This window comes from Pleuronectes platessa, chromosome 4, assembly GCF_947347685.1.
Source record: "Pleuronectes platessa chromosome 4, fPlePla1.1, whole genome shotgun sequence".
Classification (NCBI taxonomy): domain Eukaryota; kingdom Metazoa; phylum Chordata; class Actinopteri; order Pleuronectiformes; family Pleuronectidae; genus Pleuronectes; species Pleuronectes platessa.
The window spans coordinates 24,483,630-24,509,746 of NC_070629.1; the positions used below are offsets into that span (position 1 = coordinate 24,483,630).

A 26,117-nucleotide genomic window follows, 5' to 3' on the forward strand; every position below is an offset into this window, starting at 1 on the left:
ATGTTTTAGGAAGTAAATGTACTACGTTATCTTGTTATTAGTATTTTTGAAAGTTATAAAGTAAAATGCATTTATTTTTATTGTGAAAAGGTATATATCAGAGGCAGTGACGTTCCAAGTGTCATGGCGTCCTCCTGTGCACCGAGAGGCAACGTGACCACTCGTTAAAATGAGCAACTGTTCGTTTAAATCCACTTTCAGTTTAGGTTTCTTCTAATTTCACCATCTCTTACTCAAGTCAACAAGTTTTCACTCCTGGGTAGTTCTTGGTCAAAGGTGAGAATCGTCAAAACCAGGTTTAATAGAAGATGCTAACCGGCTAAAGCTAAAGCTAGCTAACGGAGTTGTGCACTGAACACGTTGCGTCCGTTTCCTTCAGTCTCACGAGCTCTCTTTGTTTTCACACTAGTTTCCTTACCAGTCATTTTAAACACCAAGATGTCTACACGCACTTTGTATGTGTTAATGGTATTTTATGCCGAAAGTTCAACTCAAATGAAAGATTAAATTGCCTCGAAACGGTGAGCTTGTTAGCTTAGCCTTCACGAACTGCACTCGTTCACTCCCGAGTTATGATGTTGAGTTTTTTCACGTGTTCAAACTTATATTGGCTAAACGGTTGATCCCCACAACAACCACACCACAACGTTTATTCCCCCTCGAATAAATGTGGGTCTTTGTAGTTTAATACCTTTAGTTGCAATATTGTCCCGTGCCTAACTTTATAAGACAAGTCTCAACGGTGGCTTTGTGATTAACTATCCCAGATGTACAATATTTGCATTAATAATGTCTATTTTTTTTTTTACTTCTCTGTATTTTTACAGACAGTTTTCCCGATCGGCACAGAAATGGCTTCCTTTAAACCTACGAAAGTCCAAGTCTATCCCAAACTTGGGGAGAAAGTCACACAAGACACACTCTACTGGAAAAACTACAAGGTGAGTCTCCGTTATTGTTGGTTTTAAAAGTTTCGGGGGTAAAATTGTCCAGCATGAGGTCGAGAGGTCTTCAGATTTGTTTCTCCATCTTAACTTGGCATCGTTGCGTTCTCATCCCACAGGCTCCGGTCCAGATAAAAGAATTTGGAGCGATCACAAACATAGATGTCTCCCCCGTGGCTCCACACAACTTTGCAGTGACAGCGTTCACAAGAGTATGTTGGTTTTCCTTGCATGAAGTTTTGTTTACAGTTCAGTCAATATTCACTTCATATAGGTTGCAGCCGTAGATCTATTTTCATTTCTACTCTATTTTCTCTACAGATCCACATTTATGGGGCGTTCTCCCAGGAGCCTGTGAAGACGTACACACGGTTCAAAGACACAGCTTACTGTGGGAGGTTCAGGGCCGATGGTCAGCTACTCGTGGCGGGATGTGAGGACTCTGTGGTCCGGCTGTTTGACGTCAGTGGCAAGGTGGCACTCAGGATGTTTAAAGGGCACACAAAGTAGGTACTCGAAGTGTCAGTCTGATTAGTTATAGTGTAATTCTACTGCATAATACAATTTTTTACATTTTCAAACAATATATATATAACTGGTCCCTGACGGTTTAAAATGTCTACAGTTTGCATATGTTACAGTATCAGCATATCGATTATTTCATTATATTGTGTCTGATCTGGAGCGTAGTGTGAAGGACTTGTTGAATGATGATACCTTGAGTGATCCATCGTCTGAATCTTGTGATGATCTCAAGAATTCTGACAACCTGCGAAACTGTGAATGACTCATAAAGGTTTCTACACGGAAGATGACACTGGTTTGAGATTTGTCTCGTTTTATTTGTGTTCAGGGCCGTACATGTAACAGACTTCACCTCAGACCGTTACCAGATCCTCACGGGGTCTGACGACTACACCTGTCGACTGTGGGACATGCCGAACACCACAGAGCTCAACAGATACCAAGAACACACAGACTACATCCGCTGTGGAGTCACCAGCAAGCTCAACAGAGATCTCTTCATTACTGGTGAGAAGGAATCTATTTTTAAAATGATGCGAGTAAATTGAGGAAGTAAAGTTATTGCATTTATTTGCATCACATTTGGTTCTTCCTGGAGTCATCCACTAGCATTTGAATAGTTCCACTATGCGATGGACGTCATCGTCTTTTAGATCAAAGTGACATAACGGGTTCAACCATAATCTACCAACACTTTTATTTAGCACTACATGCCACAGGCTGTTTGTTGTCACAACAAAAACTTTAACAACAAACTGATGTAAAGAGAAACCTCTTGTACAACTTGTCAAATTGAATAATTAATATGCAGAGTTAGTTGTTAATGCATCCAAATGATCCTCAGCAGATAGAATGAGTTTGCTCTGTCTTCGTGAGACTGAATTATTCTTTTTATCCAAGGATCATACGACCACACACTGAAAGTATTTGATGCCAGAATGGAGAAGAGTGTGATGACCATGGACCACGGCCATCCAGTGGAGAGTCTCCTTCTTTATCCCTCTGAGGGTCTCCTCGTCTCTGCAGGTATTCAGCACTATAATCTTCATGTTCACTGCATCCAGTTAACGTACCCTCCTGTTTTCAGGGCCATACGCTACTACATTACATTACTAATGTTCAATCAGGATTTTTGATGAAATGCTTCCTGTCACTCTTCAGGCGGACGCTATGTGAAAATCTGGGACCTTCTTAAAGGAGGTCAGCCTCTTGTCTCCCTGAAGAACCATCACAAAACTGTCACCAGTTTGTGCCTCAGCAGCAATGGACAGAGACTCCTGTCGGGTTCTCTGGACAGGTATGGGACTTGTATATTTAACTTGTGGAAATCACTCTCATAGCAGTTCCAGACTTACTTCATCAGTGATAATTATATGCATCTGGTCTAATGCAGAACCTCTGTTTGTCTTTCAGGCACGTGAAGGTGTACAGCACAACCAACTATAAAGTGGTTCACAACTTTGACTATGCTGCCTCCATCCTCAGTCTGGCTTTAGCTGTAAGAAATACACTCAACCCTTTGATTATTATTAGGTTTCATGTTTAAAGATGAATTAAATGTCGAAACATGCAGTCTAATCGGTGAATAAATACAATACAGACAGATGCTTGTATTTGAGGTGCCCGTCTCAGAGGAAGCTGCTATCTGAGACCAGCTCTCTGAGTGCAAAGCGATAGATCCAATTTCTGCTGCAGCCAACAGAAATATCCAGTATTGCCAGAGATTAAGATCGAAAGGAGATGAAACCGTAGATCCTCTCCTCGTGGTCTTGGTATGAGGGTGCAGGGTTACGAGAACACAATGTGCAACCTCGGATCGTGACCTGATGAGGCACTTTTCTACTTTGTGCTTTCATATTTCCTTTTTGTAAAATCAGTCGTAGATTTGTTAGAAAAACTCTCATAAAAAGTAAATTGCTGGCTGACAATGCATTCTAACTGGTCCCTGACGGTTTAAATTGCTACAGTTTGCATTTGTGTCTTGGTATCAGCATAAACATTATTTCATTATATTGTGTCTGATCTGGAGAGTAGTGTGAAGGACTTGTTGAATGATGATACCTTGAGTGATCCATCGTCTGAATCTTGTGATGATCTCAAGAATTCTGACAACCTGCGAAACTGCCACCGACTCAAAGGATTCTACATGGAAGATGAAACTGGTTTGAGATTTGTCTCGTTTTATGTGTTCAGGGCCGTACATGTAACAGACTTCACCTCTGCTGTAGCCAACAGAAATATCCAGTATTGCCAGAGATTAAGATCGAAAGGAGATGAAACCGTTGACCTCTCCTCGTGGTGTTGGTATGAGGGTGCAGGGTTACGAGAACACAATGTGCAACCTCGGATCGGGACCTGATGAGGCACTTTTCTACTTTGTGCTTTCTTTTTGTAAAATCACAGTCGCAGATTGGTTAGAAAAACTCTCTTAAAAAGTAAATTGCTGGCCGATACTGCATTCTATCATCGATCCCAGTATTAAATTGACTTTGTTTGGCCTCAAAGAATTGGCTGAAAAGAGTAACATTGACAGTAAAACTATGAATGTCTTTCTTTTCAGCCTGATGATGAGTCCATTGTCGTGGGTATGACCAACGGTATTCTGAGTATGAAACACAGAAAGAATCCTGAAGATTATAAAGGAGTCATTCAACAGAGGCGACGACCGTCTTATCGTTTTTTTGTGAAGGGGAAGAACTATGTCCCTAAACAGGTACGTTTACATTCAGTATCATGCAGTAGCTCCATTTGTTTTTCCACAAGAGATGCACTGAGTGACCGGTAAGGACAAGGTCAAACTGCCTCATCATTACTGAGGTGTGTGAAGGACTTGTTGAATGATGATACCTTGAGTGATCCATCGTCTGAATCTTGTGATGATCTCAAGAATTCTGACAACCTGCGAAACTGCCACCGACTCATAAAGGTTTCTACATGGAAGATGAATACCTGTCCAGAGAAGCCGACAGGAGTCTCTGTCCATGAAGATGATTTAAAAAAATTCTTTACAACCATTGTTGATTCATTTCTGCTTCTCCATCTTTCTCTAGGATGATTATCTCGTCAGTAAGCCAGTGAAACAGCATTTGGCCAAATACGACAAGCAGCTCAAGAAATTTAATGTATCTCAGGCTTTGGATACAGCTCTGGAGGTAAGTTTCATGTATTTATAACATTAGTTTAGATTGTTTTCCATTTGCAATATAAAGTAGTACATTTCCTGGTGCTTTGTCGTATGAAGGAGTGGCTGACCTGGATATGGAAGCCGAACAACATTTCCCTATTAATGAGAATAATTAAATTTTATTTACAGACATGGGTAAGATTCAGAAAACCAGAGGTCACGGTCGCTGTTATAAAGGAGCTGGATCGAAGAGGAACGCTGAAGAACGCTCTGGCGGGAAGGGACGAACAGGGTCTCTCTCAACTGCTCAACTTCCTCGTAGGGTAAGAAGCACTGCAATGTTTTAGCCTCTAACTGTAGATCAAACCATTACCACATTTTCTAAAACTTAAACTTGTTCCGCTTCTTCTGTAGGAACTTGGTTGACCCCAGATTTGCTCCTGTGCTTGTAACGACGGCGGAGATGATCTTGGACATCTATCAGTCGGTTATCGGTCAGTCGCCAGTCGTGGACCGACAGCTGCTACGTCTGCAGGACCTGCTTGAGAGGGAGATTGACTACCAGCAGGAACTGCTGGAGGTGCTGGGCATGTTGGACACAATGTTCGCCTCTTCCCTCCCAAGGAAGCAAGTGCCCTGCTCTGCCGTCAGCAGGTCTAATGGTCTGGCTCAGAGAGAAGCAGGAACACAGCTCCCGGCCACTTGAGACCTGGAGCTGGGCAAGAGAAACTGCTTTAGACTGGGTTAAGCCTAAACATCTTTTTGAACTGTCCAACACAAAAGGACGTGTCAGGCTACATGTCATCAAACATTTTGATACAGGTTTTAAGAAACTGACAAAACCCACGGTCTCACTCTGGTGTTTTAACTCGGTGTGACTGACAACCCAACAGACGACAAAGAACATGCATTTGCCGTATGAGAAACATGGATTTAAAGCAAAGTGTTGCTTTTATTGGAAGTCTCGTAATTACACTTTCCATTGTAAATGCGTGTGGATGGATGTGTGTGTGTATATGTATACACACTTGTGTGTTTGAAAGATTTGATTGTGTGTCTGCTTTGCGTTTTCCTAATATTTGGTGTTGACAAATGTTTTATAAGCAGATCAAAATAAATCTTTGTAATAGTGAAAATGACAATCAGAATTGTGTTTAACAATTGTGTCGGCTCACTTTGTTAAAATTCCACTGATTATTTCCACGGAAATGTGACGTTAAATATTACTAAGTAATAAGTATTTTAGTTAACAGGTATTTGATGAATTATTTAGAACAGTGAACTTTTAAACACAATGAAGCGCATCATAAGGTCTTAATCAATAATTAAATTGTCTGGAGACATTTTAAACACTGCTCAAAAAGAAAGGATACGTAAATCACACACAGTTCACAGCCCTCTGGAGGTCATTTTGTGGGGCTCTGGCAGTGCACCTCCTGTTCCTCCTCACACAAAGGAGCAGATACTGGTCCTGTTGCTGGGTTGATGCCCTTCTACAGCCTGGTCCAGCTGTCGTCTTACATTTTTATTTGTACAGCACCTTCTATACATAAAATGCTGCTCAAATTGCTTTACAATTTAAAAACATACATTAAATAAGAAGTCAATAAGAACATGTTAGCAATGAAACAGACTGCATACAAATAATATAAAAACTAGCAAACAGGATGAAAATAGATTAAAGACAATAGTGTTTAAAAAGATAAGAGTTGATTAAAAGCAAGATCATAGAAATAGTTCTTGAGTTGTTAAAACCACCAACAGATAGTTGCACCAAAGCAGGTGAAACTGATTCCCAATCAGTGGAGCTTCCTACATGAACAGAATGAACTCCCTGAAGTTTAACTGACCTGGAGTTCTACTGTGATGAGTCCGTGTTCCCTTCATTTCTATGTGCGATGTATATTTAACTGTTTTACTATATTTAAATTATCTGTACATACACCAGCTTCCAAAGAGGATGGGTTATTGATCCTAGCAGCTTCACAAAGGTCAAGAAAAATATTTATGGAGGAAAAGTAAAAGGCTGCAAATGGTCAACAACTGATCATTAATATATATAAATATATAAATACAGAATATAAGAGAGTAAAACATGGACTAAAACCAGGAAACCATTTTTTTAAAGCACGTAGAACCAGGTCCACCTCATCCAGCTACATTACAGTCTGTTATAAAACCATCAAGTGTTTATATTCTGCATATAAATATTTAACAGGGGCTCTTGAAGGGATCATTACTCTCCCAATGACTGCCTCGCTCGTTAGAGGTCGCTGTAACCACAAGGAAACACGTTGGTTTATAAGGAGGAATTTGCGTGTGAGCAGACGGAAGACCGAGCATCGACTGGAGCCAGACAGACACCGAGAGGAGGATGTTCTCCATGGATGCAGCTGCGGATCAGACCCTGCGTCATTTCTCAACCTGTGGCTCCAGCGGCCGCACTGGGAGGCGTGAGTCCCAGTTAGAGTCTGTGTTCACCGCGGACTGTCACGTTTCCTCCGCCGGAGTGTGAGCCCGTCGTGGGGGTGAGTACATCCACAGAATGAAAGCTTCTCTACCTGCTGCTGCTCACTTTGTTCACCCTGAATGTTTCCCTGTGACTGTGAACCCCTTCTAATCATACACGATAGAAACAGAGTATATTTCAGTCTGTAGCCAAAGAGGTCAACATTAAACTTAATTTAATATGCATGATCTAAAAGACTCAATAATCCATAACTGAGATGAGACATAAAAAGTCCTGTTCTTGTTTTTTACCTTTACTCACTGTAATGTTTAATTTTATATGTATATATATATTTTATATATAAACATATTATCTGTGTAATAATAAAGGTAAAAGGACAATGGGATCATATGTAGGGAAGATTTTTTTAGTTGTTTGCGTAAGACCTTGCTTCTGAGTTCAGTTTAGAATAAAGTGACCACTGATGAAGAACAGATCTGAACCCTGCACCAATGAAATCAATCGATTTCTTACACACACACACACACACACACACACACACACCCACACACAATCATGTCTCCATGATTCCCTGGTGACTTTAATAGTAACCATAGTAAACTTAAAACACGCCTTCATCTTGAAATTAAATGATCAATCTCATGTGGACTTAATTTTTGGCCCTGTATTAAAGTCAAGTCTCGATAATGTGACAGTGAACAGATGTATTTGTCCCCACAACGTGAGTAATACCTGCGTGACGTCACACACATGCACATTCTGGGCACATTTGGTGATCTGCCACCGTCTTTACGCACCACGGCAGAAAGTGTCATCATTAAAATCCTTATTCACATACTTGGGATCAAAGGATTATCGTGCCTTGTCGGACGACCTCTGGCTCTGCCTGGCACAGATACATTTTGATAATCTCTTGGGGATCAGAGGAACAGGCCGAAGAACCAAAGTGACCCGGCAAGAAATGAGGATGTGGCTACACACGTGTGAGTTGAGTTTGACTGTTTTTCATATTTGTTTCTCATCTGTCCGCCTGCAGCTGCTGTGCAGATGGAGCTGAGCAGGAGGAAAGTGCCTCTGTATGTGAGTATGTGCTCCGGTTTTGCCGTCAGGTTTGACACCAGTGTCTCCAGTTAATCTCAGGAGTTAGTTACGCCTCTGAAATCACTGTAAATCAGGTTTGGAAAGTAGTGAGGGATCGGCAGCTTCATTTATACAAACCAAAAGTCAATGGGAGAGATTTAGTTTGTGTGCATCTAAAAATCCAACATCATAACATCCAATATTTGAAAGGATACAAATGTTTTCTGTAGATGAATTCCCTGAAGTTTCTGCGTGTACGATTATAAAACAGAGAGATCCGATTTGACACAGGGGTTGAAGAAGGCACTGGGATGAAAGCAGACTGATGTTTTCCCTGATGATCAAACACCGACTTTATTGGTCTTTGGATGAAACATTTGTGGGTTTTGCTGTTGGATTATTTGAGCACTTAATCATAGTTTTCTCTGGGGGGGGAATAACCTGATCCATCAGCACAGCAGTGACAATAGCACCATGGCACTTTTGTATATAACTAGCAAATCAGTAACGCCGTAATTCATTCACAGTGATGTTCTTTATTTGTGTTTAACTTAGTCAGAGATGAAGAGGAACTTGAATTGACCATGTGTTTGAGTTGTGATGTTTGTGGTCGTGTTAAAGCTTTGATGGATCTGGTGTCTGTGAGGTTAAGCCGCAGTTAAACAAGGGAGGACTGCAGTCAAATATTCTGTGTTTGGGATCTTAACAATGTGAACTCATGCTCCTCTGAAGATCAAAGCACTGCTCACACTGCGTTCAGTCGATACTCATTCGACATGTTTTTCAGGCTGTTTTCCTTTCGTACATTGTTAGGTAATCCTATCAAACGTTTAATGTTGATGCACCATATCCACTAACACATGCAATGAAACACCTGCCGCTCAGATACTTGTTTTCTGTGGAGCCCCGAAAATGAACGAGTGAATAAATAAATGGATTGATGCAACGATTCAGATTTACATGCAGAGGACAGATTGCAACACTGAACAGAGGAAGGTTAGAGCCTCCGAGAGGTTTGGAGCAAAATGCAAACAAGATTGTCACAAGGACAACGTGCTATAATACTGACATTTTTAATGTTCATTTTATTAGCCTTTTAGCATGCTAACATTAGCTCACTGGCACTAACATAAAGTACAGCTTTAAATAGAATATGAACATCTATAGTTTTGCAGGTATTTGATCAAAATAACAAAACATCGGACACTGACATTGACCTAAAACTTGCTGCAGAAAGAAAGTTACCAGTTGTTATGATTCATTACATTTAAATGAATGGTGTCATTAGGATACATTCATTCTGGGAACCTTGACTGTCTGCACCACCGACTGTATACAAAGATACATATTTTATATATCTTCTGATATATGGGCTGTATTGTGCCAGTCTATTCACAGATGTTGAGATATTTTACTGGTGAATTATAAATTTACCTGCCGGTGCAATGGCGGTCAAGATATTTCACTAAAAACTAAAAATGTCAAGTGTGCCGGAAGGAAAACAAGGAACTCTCCACACTCCGTAGACTTCATGATAGATATGAATTTGTGTGGGCTGTTATCGATATTAGGACCATTTCTTATGCAGATATATCAGCTGATATAGGCGAACAGAAATTGGCAATGAATCCTAAGATGTAAGTGTCAAACCCTTATGTCAAAGTTAACCTTAAACGTTACTTTAAGTAGCTATAAATACAAAAAATCTAAAATACAACCACATACACAGACCTTGAATCAAGACATGTATGCAGATCTTTTCTGCATTGTTTATTCTGTAAAGTGAAGGTTGTCATATGGGCAAACATAAGAGTCGATATCGAAAAAGAATGAACGCCCAGGGATGAAGAAATGATGAGTTAACCTGAAAGCAGGATTAGGTGAGACGGAGAGAAGGAATTACTCCCAGCGTCTCCATCTGAGACAGGGAGAGAAGTAAAGAGAGAGTTATAGCGTGAACAATCGGGTCAGCTGTGGGGCTGCTGTAAAACTAATGTGGACTCTCTTATGAAAATGGAGAGAGAGTGAGAGGCTGATTGTAAACACCCTCATCCCATCCAACACTAATCTGGCATGTTCGCTGCATTTGCAACTAAGCCTCACTGTTTACGTTTCTGCTGTGCCGGTTTCACTGCAACCCGCGTCCCACACCCCTTCACTCGTCAGTGGTTTGAGACGTTTCCCAGAATAACCTGCACACCGTGGTCTCGCGGCTGCTTCGCTATCGAGGCCACTGTAGGTGGAGAGAGGTGGCTGAGCTAGAGGCCCGGCAGGATGTTTATTATTCCGACCGAGGGGCTGAAACTAATACCTCTGTCCTCAAGAGAGCGGGAAACAAATTAATAGTGCTTCAGATATTTGGAGTTGTGTTTTCATCAAGGTTCCAAAATCCTAATAAGGACAGGGTCTCGGGGAAAACAACCAGTTCTCTCACCGCCTCCTGGTGCTCTTTTGGCTCGACACTGAAGTTTAAGGGGAAAGTACTTCTTGAACTGCTGTCAGCTTGTATTCGACATGCTTGCGTTGTTGTCAAATTGAAAAGGTTGTTTTTAAACTACTGTGTCATGTTTGTCAAACTAATATCACTCAAATGTACCGATATGTCACATTGAGGCTTTCACGGACATACATGTATGTTTCAGTTTGCAGAGATGCTCAGATATAAAAATAGTTTGAAATAGCAAACAATGCAGAAAAGTTGTGCATTTGTGTTCACATTTTACTTAAAAATATGTTAATTTTCCTAAGTCAAGTTCTATATATGTGGTTGTGTTTTTTATTTTATTTAAGTTCTTGTTATTTACCATAAAAAAAAAAACAATCCTTATATTGGTATCTGTAATTTTTTCTTCCTACCATCAGTATAAATATTGGGCCCCAAAATCTATATCAGTCGAGCTTTGAGGTAAATTCAATTTTCCTTGATGTGTGTATTTGTAAATAACTCACAGGATGCAGTATGTCTCAGTACTGATTGCAATATGTATAGCATATACAGTATATTGAAAACATTGATTCTAAAAACATGGAAGGAATGTCTGATTACATTTGATAATCTTCTATCTATCGTATTCAGTTGTAATAGATCCAGAATCCGACACACATTGTGCCAGTTGTGCATCACTTAAGTTGGTGTACGGCTATTTGGGTGCGTTGTCCTTTTATCCTAAAATTGTATAAAAAGATGTGGTTTCAGTATCGAAGCTCAGGTTGAATATTGTCTCTCGTGTCTGAACTTCATAAGATACTAAATCAATGACCCAGAAGGACTGAGGGTGAACATCTTAAACCGCACTAAAGGTTTTTTAAAAGGAACCAATCAGGCTTCACATGTGTGCGACTGCTCTGCCCTGGTTCACCGTCTCTTGCCTCCGATCAGAAGTCTAAAGTGTTCTGGCCTGGTGGGATCAGGGCAGGTCTTTACAATAGACACTAACACATTCCTGTTTTTATTGAGGGGTAATGCTTTATTATACCCTCAAGAGGAATGCTCTCAGGGGATTTGGTGTACTTTACAGAAATGTAGAACACTGCATCCGGATAGAGTCCTGCTCTAAAACAAGCCTGCATCTTCAGGAATAGAAATACCTTGTGCTCTCTAGCGTTGCTATTGTTTTATTTTGCATCTCGACCCTCTCTCGCCTTTCTGCGTCCCAGGGCCAGGCCAAAGTGTTTGCCCTGCTGGAGGGTTTAGATCCGGTGCCGCTGGATGCAGAGGTCTACATCGTTCTGGAAGGATCCACGCTGGTCCATGTCGCCAGAGCTCAGAGTGACATCATGCTCTGCTTCATAGTGCCTGGTACGTCCATAGGTCTGTGTGAACTGTGCTGTCTCTGTATGTTGTCTCCTCAGATAAGTGGAAGAGAATGGATGGATGGATTTTCTATTTCCCCTTTATCTTTCTTTGCATGTTTAACATCCAAGAATGGGAATTTCCTCAGAGAAATATCTTCAGAATTCAAACGGCTCAACCTGAGAGTCCCAGGTTTTCCTCTCCTGTCTGTTGTGTCCCAGTAGTCTATCAGTATTTGAATCTTAACACACACACACACACACACATACAGTACATGGACAGTTTGTGCGCTGAGGTCTGAGGAGCAGCACAGAATCTTATCTGCTTCCTCTCAGGAGGGAAGCAGTGCCATAAACAGTATGTCCACATTACTGAGTCTCTGTGTAGGCTGACACACACATCAGTCCTGCAGGGTTGTGTGCTCCCTACAGATGTGGGCTTATGGACTCCGAAAACTGGTTTCCCTTCTCCATCAAAAAGAGAACATGCCTTTTTATTAACATACAACAATAAAATCTGAGAATATTCTCCAGTTAGACTTCGTGCCATGCTAGTGGTTTTGTATTTTATCTGTGTTGTCTGGTGTAATTGTGTTCATTCGTTTAGTAGAGTCAACAAATGTTTTTGTCTTTACACCCAGGTCACTTACATTCAGTTTCATTAGTTCGAAACAGGAACTTCAACCATGCAAATCGCTGTCAACCATTTCTCTGCTGTGGATTTTGTTGCCTGAGAAGACAGTTGGAGTCAAACCCTTATCTTGGAGAGAAAAACAGATGTATGTGTCTTCCCCTGCACGAAGAAATATAGAACCTGCATGGATTTAAGTGTTGTTGTCTCTTTAGGACACAACCTGGCTGAGACGGTCTCTGTCCAGGCCTACCTGAGCTCTGAAACCATGCCCCTCACCTGGGTGGGCGGAGCTTCACTGGAGTACATCCAAGATGATGCTCAGGTGAGGAAGATACACAAATTTGATGCTACACATTTACACACCAGGTTGTGTAGATCTGGTGAAAAAGACGTGCTTGTAGTGTGGGTTCATCACCTTCTCCAAGGAGTCAGTGACATTTCAATGGTGCTGCAGATGATTCAGATTACTTTCTTTTTTTTCTATTATAAGAATTAGATGGTGTAGAATTATCTATCTTCTAAGTGATTGTCACAAAATGTCTCCAATTATTTAGTTTTGTAACAAAAACAAGTTGAATCATCTCACCTTTGTTGCAGAGCTGTGGTTTTTTCATGGCCGTGGTTTTGCAGTGTGCACCAGTTATCACCGATTGCATCTTATTTTCAACGTCTTCTATTCCCAGGACCTTGCGGAGCACCTGGTAATCCACGCACATTGTCTGAGTTCCTCAGATCACAAGGAGCTGAGGAGCCTCTTCAACGTGGGCCAGGAGAGCTCTCGCTGGGCCATGGATCGTCGCGTGGCCCTGGCCGTGGCCAACCTGGATATCCCACAGAACTGGAATGTACTGGGGAGCCACAGTGGAGACGGTGAGAGCAGGATTATCTTATCTCGCCCTAAGAAATTCCTGCACAGATTTGTTGATCAGAAGCTTTTCGATGTGTGGTTTTTATTATGTAACAACGTCAATATATTATTTTTAATAATGATACTTTCAATTTCTTAGTATGAGACAAATAACAATGATTAAATGACACATCACAGTACATGTTACCAGTTGAAGAAGGTTCAATAGAGAGGATTTGATTAAAGAATAGTTAATAGATAGATAATTTATCATTTTCATGTGAATTCATAAAGAGAAATCCTAAGTGAGCGGGGAGAAGATGGACAGGTTAGATAACTTCATCCTTCAGTGTCTCTCTGGGAACTTTGAGCCGCTTCAAAATCCAAAGAAAGTGAACTTTTCAACTCTGTTCTCCTTCATTCATCCTCCGTCCACTTTCTCCGCCATCATTTCCATTTTCCATGCTCACTGGGCTGAGGTTCGGAACTGAACATGGTCACGTGTGCTCCTGTCGAATTCATCAAAGCCAATTAAGCGGCATGTAATGTGGTTAATAGAGCATTTCCATCTGGAAGTAGCTCTAGGCAGAACACAATAAATCTAAATGTATGTGTGTGTGTGTGTGTGTGTGTTGACCAGCATTAGATGCCACCATCTGTTTGCATGACAGTGTTTGTGTAGGGCCCCCTTCATAAATAACAAACCAGATTTAGCGTTAATACAGTTATGGCAGTCTGTTTCATTGCAGCGTCTCCCTCTAAATGTCTGCAGTTAATTGGATAACGCTGCTCATGACATCACTATGTCGCTGATACTGTATATGTGACTGAATTATCAATCCCAAACCTTCCTTTAAGAAGTCAGCACTTCTCTACAGTGTGTCCTGCATTTCTGAGGCACTGGTAAAAACTCATTACCTTCACAAAATCATCCGAGCTTGGAATTATTATGTTCTCTCCAGTGTCTGAGCAGAAGAAGAGCTGAAGTGTTTTATTGTGAAATCTGTCTCCATAGCTTCAGAAGGCCTGATGGGATTTTAAAGCAGAAAACCCATTGAACGATTGTCTGTTTTGTTTATAATAAAGAAAACTTTAACCTTTTAAAAGCTAATTCAAGTTATTTCTTGCACCAGTTTTGCTTTTAGTTATATTGTCGACTATAATCCAAAGGCAAACAGGACAAAAGTATAATTTTAGACAGAAGTCAGTGTAACCCAGGGATCTTAAACATATGGCTGTCTGGCCTGAACTGGCCTGAGAGAAGATATTATAAAAATAATAATAATAATAATTCATAATAATAAGTTAAAAAAGCTCTGTGGCAGATTCAATGTCAGATCTTGCTGGAGATTTAAATTAAGGACGGTGTCGAGTCAGTTGTTTCATTTTTGATTTAAATTGTTGGGATCACAGACTTTACACATGTTGTTCATGAGGCCATATTCATGTTGATGAGTCGGTCACCAAATGACACCACAATAGTGAATGTTTTCAGAATATTTCTTGCACTTGTATTAAAAAGGAAAGAAGTGATGTTGGTAGGTTGATGTGCAACGAATGGCAGATGCGGCCTGTAACCTTATGTTGTCTTGTTAAGTGGCATCTAGTGGCATCTAGTGGTGAGGTTGTATCATCCTCCTCTTCCTGTCTCGTAGGAAAACCTTCAGGTAATAGAACCAATGATTTGGTTTGTCCACTCTAGGCTACTGTAGAAACTCTGGAAGAGGATCTACTCCCTGAAATGCCCCTTTCTTAGTTTCAGGTGATTTAAACCTAATGAAAACAGAAATATTATATTCCATTTTTGACAGTGACCCCCTGGATGTTGTGCATTTATTTTATTTTATTGCTTCACTGACTTGGAACAGAGCTGCTTTGCATAAAACTTCTTTTTGATTCTGCCCCATTTAGTTTATCTTCCCTACAGGCGGAAATGTACTAGACCCTTCTATATATGTTCTATGCCTCCACACAGCCATGGCTAGAGGGATTATGTGGCCAGGAGGTCCGTCCATCTGTCCCCCGCCCATCAAACCAACATCTCAGTAATGCCCTGAGAGAATTTCTTCAGATTGTGTTCGATCGATTAGTTTGTTGGTCAAAGGTCAAAGTGACATTTTCTGCACAAAACACATTGTTGTCCGTAACACGAGAATTCATCCATTAATGATGTCACACAAATGTCTGCTAGGATCAAAGAGTGAAATTATGACATTTTATATCCAAAAGGTCAAAGGTTGTCTTCATTGTGACATCATAATGTTCCACAAATACACATTTCTGGCCATTAATCAACACAAAGTTGGGAACAGAAGGGAAATTATATCCACATTTCCTCCAGCTCTTTTAAATAATAAAACTTTCACTCAAAAAATAAATTAATGATATTGAAATATTCTAAGATTTAGTGAATTTAAATTGCATTTTAACGAGAATACAACAGTATATTTTCAAGCTGACCAGTTTCCTGACTGCGGCTGATTTGATGCAGGCCAGTTACCTGGATCCAGATCCTGTGGGTCTGCGTCGGCAGGGAGCCACAGAAATAAGAAGCTGTCGCCTCTTTATTGAAAAGCTTTTACTATCTCTAAAAGTGGGTCAGTGGAGCAGAGGGATCCAGCGCTGCGCAAGAGAAGAAATCAATCATTGACATTTGGGTTAATTATCATGAGGAGGTGGTCATAAGAGTGGGGATGGGCTCCAGCCCCCCCATGACCCTCTGAAGGATAAGTGGGATGGGTAATGAATGGATGAATGGAAAGTGGTTATTACTATGAGATTCTTGGCGTGTTCTTTTCCCTCTGTTGTTCCACCGCTCACTTATTATTTTGTTTTAATCATATGTCTCCCCTCCTTCACAGAGCACAGTCCCCGGGAGTCTCCCCTCCACCTGGCCGTACGCTGGGGTCTCTGCAGGCTTGCCGAGCTGTTGCTCTGCCAGCCGGGGGGTTTGATGGCCGTCAGTCTGCCGAACGAAGAGGGCGTCACGCCGCTGCAGCTGGCACAGGCCGCGGGCAACCTGGACCTCCTGGAGCTGCTCACACAGTACGGTGCTCAGCTCCTACAAGGCCCTTGAGAGAGAGACGCTGACAGACCATTCACTTCTCTGCTGTAACATCATGTGTTCAGTGCAGAGCTGTCTCAAACAACAGAGAGGGAACGCAACCCAGTTTTACCACGTTAGCTCGTACCCCACATAACTTGCATTCTTCAGATTTTTCGGCGACTGTTAATATCGCAGTCCGTTTTATGAACACATAAAAAGCCAAACACCTGCCGGTATTACCTGTCACACTCAGGAATGGTTTGGGTCTGTCAGTCGGCCTCCAGCTGGATTCTTAAATCTTAAGCACAGCTGTACTTGTCCTAAAAAAACAGCCCTCATCCTCACTGAGTGGTAGTACCTTAAAGAAATGCACCTAGCTGTTCTCATCATAATTCTACTGATAAAAACACTGCACTCTGCACGATTTTTTATGTTTATGAGGAAACTAATCCAGCTGTTGTGCCGCAGCCCACCCAACCCCCTGGCCACGCCGCCCGCAGGTCTGTCCCAGGTGTGGGCCGACCGCTCCCGCTTGCTGCGGTTCTGCCACGACACGGGGAACCTGACTCTGACCGTCCGACAGAACCTGAGGTGGAGCACGGAGGAGAGTCGCCACGCTGACATCCTGCTGCTCAGAGAGCGGCTCAGAGACGAGGACTTCCTCCGGGAGGTGAGTGCGTGGATCAGTGTTACCCGGTGATTGAAAAGACCTGTTGACATGAGTCTCTGAAACAGAATAGCATTATTGATTAAGACCAAGCACTGGAATAAACCTCGAGGAACGTTGTGCAAGACAAGAGTGATTTGCCTCAAATAAGTGTTAAAACAAGGCCAGATAGTAAATGAATCAATAACTAATTCAATATCAGTCTTTCTATCTTGATATTCTTTAGTTTACATAATCCACCTTTTCAAATAACACCTGTCCTCCCTCAGATAAAAGCTCTAAGGAGGGAACGGGTGGAGACCATCTTAGGGAAAGAAGAACTGGTGGATGATCCTTCAGAGAACGGTATCATACTCTCCCTAATCTGCCTGCTTTGTGGGATTTAAAACTAAGCCGCTCAGTTTGAACTCTTCTCTTTCATGTTGCAATGATCTGCAAGTCTCTGTTCTGGTGTTTTATGAGGCCAGAGACAGTCAGGCTGCAGGACTGATAGACTTTGACTGCCCCCCTCTGGGCTATTAGGAGCACTGCAAGGCTTCGGAAGGGAAAGGAGGCGAGAAGAGAGAAAGAACCACCAAGCAGCATTAATAAGGATAAAAAATTATAAAAATTATTTCGGATTATTTTGCTTCAAATCCTCAAAAAATGTATCAATATAATCAAATAATTATGATTAATAAAAAAAGAAAAAAAATTTATAAATGAATAATTGAATGTCTTTAAAGGCATCACACTTAGTTACTGAAACATCAGCCAGATAATATATATTTTTTATGGGTTGCTACCACCCACCTACATTTCCTTTGCCTTTATGTGTCTACGTTACCCCAGGCTGCCCAAGCTCTAATTTCCATGTGTCGCTGTTTATGTGTTCATACCCTGGGATCCATGTGGTGGCTTAATGAAAAGAAATGAGATCAAGGCCACACGATAAAGATACTTCCCCGAAGTTATGAGAAGAAGACAAAAGTGAGATTAAAAATAGAATTATTAAAAAGTGACACACCTGTACTCACTGGAGACTCTTTTGAAGTTTTAATGGCGGCTGTATAACTGAATGTGTCTTTTCTTCTTTCAGCGCCGTATCCAGATCTCAACGAAGAAAACTTTGCCGTTGAAGAAAATGTGCGTAGTGTTGGAAGAGCCTTTGTGGAAGTCTATTAACTTTTAATATATGCATATGGTATAGATATGTGGGGACTGTGTTTAATCACAAACATGACCAGTAAAGTCAATGGGAAAGACTCAAAACAAGTAGGATGTTTATACAAAAGCCAGCTGAAACAAAAATCCCTACGGATTGTGTCTAATCCTGATCATCCCGTGTGAAAAGATAATAAAACTGTCCTCAGGAAGACGCTGTAGCGCTGTCACAGCAACCAAGAACATTCCAGCTCCAGCACATACCTCCACCAAGGCCAAACAGGGTCATTAAATCCAATCACGCCTCAACAAATTGCTCGACCTCATAGATCAGATCAGTCTCCTAAATATGTTCTTCATCAAGATCCACGAGTTGTTCCCTGGAAAAGGGTGAAAGTGTCGGAGAAAGTGAAATAACCTTTGTGGATCCACCCCCCTCATCCAGATTTGTAGGTTGGAGATCCATGCAGTTGTTGCGTATAAACAAACAAACAAACAAACAAGTGGACCCGGGTGAAAACCTCAACTTCTTGGCGGACGTTAAAAGTAACAACTAGAACCATCCCCATCATTGCTGCCTGTATTGTATTTGATGTTTAACCAACAAGACAAGTTTCCACATCTGTATCTAAGATCATTATTATGAAATCACATACACAGAAAGCTGCAGACTGAAAAATGACCAGAATATATTTCATGGTCGTAAAACGTCCATAGATCTTGTTCTTAAACAGCTTTATCTACTGACCTGAGTCAAATGGGCATAAGCAACCTGCCCCTCCAGTAGTCTGGTTCATTTTTCTATCTGGCAGCAACAGGTGTTGTTTAAAAACTCCTGGATATCTCATTTCAAATTTCACGTCACCACGAACACCTGTGCCCAGCCAGTGGCGGAGTGTGGTCATGGGCAGAACAAGGCAGTGACCGCCCCTCAATGCTCCACATTGTTCCACTCTCATTGTTGAGGTGTTGGATTTGGCACCTCGCACACACACTCAATAGCTGACTGTGCACGGTCAAGTGTGTATTTCATGGTTTGGGAGGTGTGTTGCATGCTTGTGATTCTGGTTACCCAGTAGGTCCTGTTTAATGTGATACAGATGGTTGTAACTAATTCATTTTCTCTCACACACCCATGCACCTTACGTTTTTATACTTGGTTCCCCTCGTGTTGGAGTGTGGAGGTACCCCTGCTGCTGGGTGAAATGTTCCTTCCTCTGTCTCTTCACCCAGGACTATGAGGATTCGCTCATGTTTTGCCTGAACGAGGAGGACGGAGAGGACGACCCATCCCCGTCTGCTTCTGGTAAGGATTTTATTTAGCCTTTTCAAACTTCCTCTTAGCGAGTTTCTCAGAAGCCTATTCTTAGATCTGGTTTTGTTGTAGATGTTGCGGTGCCGCAGCTGTAGATCATGTTTTGTGCCGACTCAAACCGATCGTTGTTGCTTTAGCTGCTGTTGTTATATTCATAATAAGTTCTCCGAGTAGCTTCCAAATCGTTAAGCGAGTGCAACCGCAGGAAACGTTTTGTTTCCTGAACAGAACTTGAGATTCGGCTCTGATCCTCACCTCGGAGTGTCTGCCCTCCCCATGGACCACAGGGTCACATTTCAGACCCCTGGCCCGTCGGGTGCCCCTCTCTCTCTGGACCCCTTGTGCCTCTGTTGCTCAATGAGGGAATGTTGTGCTTTTTATTTTGGCCTCGATGCTCTGTATAAAAGCTACAAACATAGAATGGGGGGGGGGTGTATTCTCTTTCCGGCTTAATCCCGGCAGTAGAGGTAGTCAAAGATGGCATGTGGGGCTGGTGGGACAGGACGCAGATGCTGTCGCGTGACACATCATGGCTTTGGAACGCCGGCTTGCTATTTTAATAACACACACAGGGGCATCAGTGTGCCGGCTTATTCTACTCGGTGTCAATGAGCAAAGGCGGCATAACAAGGTGTCTTCTTAACAACAACAACACAAAGGGGTGTGTGTGTCTGTGTGTATGTGAACAGAAGAGTCCTGTGGGTCGTCCCGAGTCGTTCTCTTCCTGTCTGCAGCCACAGAGGTGAATCCTAGCCCGGTGTCTGAAGGTGGCTTCACTCTCATCTGCCTCGGCATGGGAAGGACCTGAGAACGGGGACATCCTGTGGGTTAATAATTGGCCCGTGTTGCTGATGCCTCAGTGTGAGAAGGCTGTGGTTACAAGCTGAGGCTTCAGGCTCTATATCACTTGGCGCTGGACATCTGCAATCCTAACTTCCTAACTTCCTGTGGCTTCTGTTGTTTTCCATCCTATATTGCCATTTTGTTCTCTGTGTGTGCCTGTGTGTGTGTGTGTGTGTGTGTGTGTGTGATTGTGTGTGTGTGTATGTGCGTGTGTGTTTTGGCTGGTGGAGGATTTTCGCTTTTTCTGTGAAGTCATTGAGGACTGCCTGCCAGTGACCTCGTTCAATCCCCTCAAAGGCCTTTTGTGGCTCAGACGAATAACATTAGTCACTTAAATACTGTTTCCTTCAAGTTTCTTCACGTCGAATGAATTGATATAAAACTGAATGGGGGAAAAAAAAAAAATAGCTCTGACTAGATTTGCCGTCCTTCCGGGATTACAGAGTTTATGTCACCCTGTCCTCGTTGCTGTCGAGCGTCCAGTGACCTGTGGGTATTTGTTTTTCTAACAGGGAAGTGAGGCACATATTGGGATTCCAGTGTGTTTTTATCACAGGCGATGTGGCTGTTTTTTTGGCGCTAATGCGTCATCAAATACACAGACAGGACTTTCTATAGCCAGGGCTTCAGCAGGGGATGAGGAATTTTGAAGGTAGCTGTTATGTCCCCCCCCCCCCCCCCCCCCCCCCCCCCCCATCCACTTGATGTCAGCTCTTTTCTCCTCCCAATTCCAATAACTGTGACTTCATTGGCATGAGTGTAATTTAATACAGTATTGCAACAAGGTTTGTAGTACAAGTGTAATAATAATTAGTTTTGTAAGAGAAAAGGTGATCATTCTTTTCCACTTTCCACCAGTCCTCCTCCTTTCTCCCCCCCACCTCTGCCCTCCTAATGCCCCCAATATTCAAATACCCCACCCAAAGTACACACTTGCACCCAAATACCTACTTAGAGACACACACACAGACACACACACATACACACACACACACACACACACACACAGACCGATGCAACAGTACTCCCTGGCCCATCCTCCCAGGTCAGCATTTTAATGTGAGTTTAGTGAACAAACAGCAAAGACCACTTCATCCTGAGCAGCTCTGCTCCCCACAGCTGAAGAAAGGAAGAGGGTTGTTGTTTTTTGTGTGTGTGTGTGCATGTGTGTGCACTTGTGTGTTTGAAAGGGAGCATGCAGTGGGGTAGAGCGCTCTGAAGGGGGCAAGGGGTATGGGGAAGTGAGTAAAGGGGGTGTTTGTGGATGAATGGGGGTTGCCAGGGCTTTGCTTGCAGCAGCTCGATCAAATCCCCAGGGAGAGGAGAGTGGAGAAGTGTGCGAATAAAGAGTGTGTGTGAGTGTGTGTGTGTGTGTGTAACCGGTGGGGGGGGATAAGATAGAGTGTAAGTGAAAGGTTTTATGATAGTGATAGTTTGGCTCGGTGGCAGTGGACGATGAGCGCAGCACCAGGAGTCTCAGACCCCAGCAGGGGGATCTAATTGGAGAACGGAAAAAGGAGTAAACCTCACACAGACCCCACAAAGGCAGCATTAATGTTCACTAGTACAGTGCCAGCACACAGGCACACACATGCACACACTCTCTATAGCAGCAGTGCCCCTCTTGTTCAACCATCCGTGTGTATTCTGCCTACAAAACTTGTCTCTTCCCCCTTTTCTGTCTTTTTTGTATCACATTCCTTCATTTACGTGCATTTACAAACCCACGTTTGGCCTCCTTCCACGGAGCCTTTGTCTGAGGTGTCTCTTAAACCCCCTTCACCATCCCATTCTCTCGCTCTCACCAGCTCGGCCCAAACTTACATGTGTTCTCGCCGGTTGCAAATGGGGCACTGTACTCCTGCAGGTTGGCGAGGGGAGGAAAATGGAAGAAGAAAACAGCAGTGCGGCTCTCGCGGGTGTCTCCATGGTGAGGCTGCTGACCTGCTGACACCCCTACCACACACACAGACACACACAGACACACACAGACACACACACGAACCCCTTTCCCCTCAGCTCGGCTTTGACATGCTAAGATACACAGAGAGAGAATGGAGTGATCAAGCCCGACTCTCTTCAGACGTGGCATCAGGCGTGTTCACAGTGGATGGTTTGTACCTTGGAGTGTGTGCAGCTCTGTGAGACAATCATGAACCCACAGGGTTAATGATTTCTCCCGTGTCTGAGACTCACCTCCACTGAGCTGTCTGCCACCATGTTTGTCTTCCCTGTAGGTTCTGAAGTCACTCCTCTATTTGACTTTGTCTCCCTCTGTTACTCTCCCTCCTTCCCGTCTTCACCGCTCTCCCTCTAGTAGAGGCTGGCGAAAAAGAGAGAGAGACTCACAGATTTGAGTCAGTCAGGGGGAACCAGAGGAAAAGGGGCTAGAGCAGAAAATAGAAGGAGCAGAGGGGAGCAGGCAGAGTTCGGTCCCGGCTCTGTTGGACAGTTGTTTCAGAGTTGTGAAGGGGGAAGGGTAGGAGTTTAGGGGGAGGGGTAGTAGGGGGAGACAGAGGGGAACACGCTGGCTCACTCCTGAAGTGTCAGTGTCTACAGCCGGGCTCTGGAGAAAGGAGAGTGAGTGCCGCAGCCATACACTCTGCAGTCTGTTCTGCCACTGGGGAAATGGATGATGTAAACTGAGGCGCTGTTGATTCATTGAGCCGTTTGGAGGAAGACTCTCTTTAAAGGCAGCAGATCATGGATTCCGACTCCGACTCTCCGTTCAACTACTCGTGGCCCTCGTTTCCCAAGATGAGGATGCGCAGGAAGACGGGAAAGAAAGGTAACGGAGGAGTAATGTGGAAATCTGTCTTGTCCTCCTCTCACTCTGACAGGTCATGCACTTCGCAGACAGAAAGAAACATCTGTCCGGCACATTGATTTCTGAGGTATCAGACTCAACATGTGGATTGATGTCAGAGAGGAAGCTGCTGGCTGTAAACACCTCCGGCATAGATCAGCCTTACAGCTACATCATGTCACAGATGGCGACTGGAAAACTTTAGTGCAAACTGCCCCTCTTGGCAGCCACGTTTCACCGTTCACTGTGGAACAATAAAGTTAAAATTAGACTGTTCCCACTGCAGACTCTTTAGTCAGAACTTCCACTGCATCACCAGGTCCCCGGGAGTGAGATAGCTGCGTGTTTGCCGGTGATGTAACCCGATATCTGACAGTATGTTGGGGAATGTCAGATGTCCACTCGAGGCTGATGGAGTGGTCCGGGGGCTTTTCTCAGGCCACACTGTTGTTTGCATGAATGAACCCTGGTGGGGAGCTTTACCCTCGTGAGACTGCTGCTGTCCACGAAGTGCAGAAAAGAAGGTTTAATGTATCCTTTAATGTGGCGTCTACAGGCTCATGCACCTGCACTTGATAATCATAGTTTTTGTGTAAGTGTCACTGAAGTGTCACCGGAGCAGAGGTCGAGTGTTTGTCAGCTTTTACTGTTGATTTAAAGATAGAAGGTGAATGAAGTTATTCCTTTTGCTCTAACTTGATAAACAAGTTTTGTGCTTCATCATTATTCATGATGGAGCCAAAGTGAATGCATAAAATAGTATAAAATTAAATCAGAATGGTTCAACAGTTCCCTGCCCGTGTGAAAATGGCTGTGTGTTGATAGAGGGGGGGGGGGGGAGAGAGAAAGAGAGAGAGAGACACACACACAGAGTGAGATCAAGTTACTGCCATGTCTGTGTCATGGCTCGACTCCAGTGGTCTTTTCCTCATCTTTCACTACAAACCTCTGCAAGATGATCCACGTTATTGCTTCTTAATTGTGACTGACGTCGGCAGAGTTCTATCCACACCGCCTTGTCGGTGCTGTTCAGCTGAGGAGCAGAGCCAGCAGCACAGTTTAACCCCTTTTTGAAACCATGCATCCAAGGGAACGTAGACTTATTTTTTTTTTTTTTTTTGAGGAGTCAGAAATCAGAAAACAGCTCTGGTGTAACAGTGCACCTGCAAAGCTCTGTGTGATTCCAGGTGCTGCGGTGCCACAAGCTTATTTCTTCACTCTGACAACCGTTCTCTCCGGTTTACCTCTTCCTGGATCTCCAGGGCCGGGTGACACGCTGAAATGTAAACACTGTGGGAGATCAAAATGTGATGCTTGGAGCGGGACGTCCGACCGCAGGTGTCATAACTCAGAACGGGTTTGTAGATTTTGGTAGACAATTGTTATAATGATTTAAACGGCCTTCCCAGAACTCTGAAGCCAAATAATTACCCCCTCTCCTTTTATAAGGTAATAACACCCTCTGTTGTGATTATTTTTCTCTCCTTTTTTTAGACTGGGCTTATTATTTCTCTCTGCTCCTAATTTCTCCCAGCCCTCTCCAAAGTGACAGTTGTTTAGTGCCGTGCATAAAACCAGAGTTACCTCATAAAAGAGAGAGGGGGGGGGCAGCCCGGACGAATGATCCTCTTGTAATCACAATAAACAGGCCGGGGTTGCTTACACTCTTCAAACTGATATCTCTGTGTTTATGTTGAACTTTTGTGTTTTGCCGTGCAGCTTCTAAATTAGAGTGAAGCTTGAGAAAGAAGCCTTGTGACAGCCTCCCCCCCCCCCCCCCCCCCCTTCCATCCTGCCTTCCTCGGTCTCTCTCTCTCTCCCAGGGGTGTGCATGGGTTGAAGGGTCACTCCTCTGTGTTTAACTGCCCTGTGCTGGAAACCTGGCAGTGACTGCTGTCTTTGTCTGGCTCTCTGTAAAGCTCGGGCTCTCATGCGTTCCCCACTGCCGCCGCCACCGCTGCTGCAGGCCCTGCTACTGTATAGGGTTCTCTCTCACTCGGGGACATGCTCTGAATATCACATCACTCCAAATATACTTTCTGTGTGCAGAACCCCCCCCCCCCGACACAAACAGCCCCACACACGGCTCAGCATTCTTTGAAACTCCCTTTGAAATGACAACCTGCAGATGGAGTTCTCTTGTCTCGGCGTCTCCGGCAGAAAGATTGATTTTGTGCGGCTTTAACTTATTAGTAATATGACCTCCCTGCTTCTCTGTCATTCCCCCCCCCCCAGTTAACTAATGTTAAACACAGATCGCAGCGGCTGACAGTAATGTTCACTGAGCTGGTGTTTATGGGTCAGAGGTGTGTGAACGATCGGGCCCGTGGCAGCCAGCTGGGGCTTTGTATCTGGCCCAGAACTTGAACTATCAGGCCTGTCTGTCAAGTCCCCGAAGTGGGTTTATATGAAACACTATCTGCTTTCAAACAGCTCTTTGTCCCTCACCCAGGATCTGACCCCCCGGTCTCTGGATATGACGTTAGACTCTAGACAGTCCTGCGATCCAGATAGGAGAAGGTCTGACAGGACTTTGCTCAGGTGTTGTCGATCTGGATTCAGGTTGATGCACAGTCTTCTGGATCTAGATGGGTTTTAGTTTTTGCAGAAAAACACATTTTTACGATTTTTTGCTCATTTCACGCTGCAGTAACTCACAGTACATTGAGGCAGTGGGAGATGTGCATTATGCAGATACTGCAGACGCAGAGCTGTGTGTCCTGCAGTGGTTGAACCCGAGTCTGCTCCTCTACATGTGATGGGGACGGAACAGGGCTCATCTGCTGTGCTCATCAATGTCTGCTCGACTCCCTGTTGCCTCTCGGATTTATTGGATTCACCGCCTGCAGGAAGCACAGCCAATTGTTGGTCTGATTTATTC

The 26,117-nt window shown here is 43.4% G+C and overlaps 2 protein-coding genes across 8 annotated transcripts in view; both read left to right on the plus strand.

Annotated features, from left to right (window-relative positions):
* The first annotated feature begins 106 nt into the window (after positions 1-106).
* Positions 107-5,735, plus strand: utp15 (UTP15 small subunit processome component). The gene is made up of 12 exons (XM_053420491.1): positions 107-276; positions 828-941; positions 1,064-1,156; positions 1,266-1,450; positions 1,798-1,976; positions 2,370-2,495; positions 2,631-2,766; positions 2,883-2,967; positions 4,030-4,182; positions 4,520-4,621; positions 4,783-4,916; positions 5,008-5,735. The coding sequence occupies exons 2-12, from the start codon at positions 852-854 to the stop codon at positions 5,297-5,299; spliced, it is 1,575 nt and encodes a 524-aa protein (XP_053276466.1). The 5' UTR covers positions 107-276; positions 828-851; the 3' UTR covers positions 5,300-5,735.
* A 1,220-nt stretch (positions 5,736-6,955) lies between these two features.
* LOC128438760 (rho guanine nucleotide exchange factor 28) overlaps positions 6,956-26,117 on the plus strand; it is a 37,984-nt gene continuing 18,822 nt past the window's right edge. For 6 of the 7 annotated variants that reach the window (XM_053421443.1, XM_053421444.1, XM_053421446.1 and 3 more), the window contains exon 1: positions 22,588-23,218. In XM_053421443.1, coding sequence (XP_053277418.1) covers positions 23,134-23,218 — 85 coding nt within the window. In that variant the 5' untranslated portion in view covers positions 22,588-23,133. Of the gene's footprint in view, positions 7,122-8,099; positions 8,144-11,800; positions 11,943-12,781; positions 12,892-13,252; positions 13,440-16,277; positions 16,462-16,930; positions 17,133-17,398; positions 17,475-18,207; positions 18,285-19,505; positions 19,579-22,587; positions 23,219-26,117 lie in introns of those variants that run through there. The other variant, XM_053421451.1, reaches the window with a different exon arrangement.

Bases quoted from the DNA above. Each gene is read 5' to 3' on its own strand.
- utp15 (XM_053420491.1), top strand. From the start codon at position 852: ATGGCTTCCTTTAAACCTACGAAAGTCCAAGTCTATCCCAAACTTGGG. The intron at 2,496-2,630 runs GTATTCAGCACT...GTCACTCTTCAG, and splicing joins GGGTCTCCTCGTCTCTGCAG to GCGGACGCTATGTGAAAATC. The intron at 2,767-2,882 runs GTATGGGACTTG...TTTGTCTTTCAG, and splicing joins CTGTCGGGTTCTCTGGACAG to GCACGTGAAGGTGTACAGCA.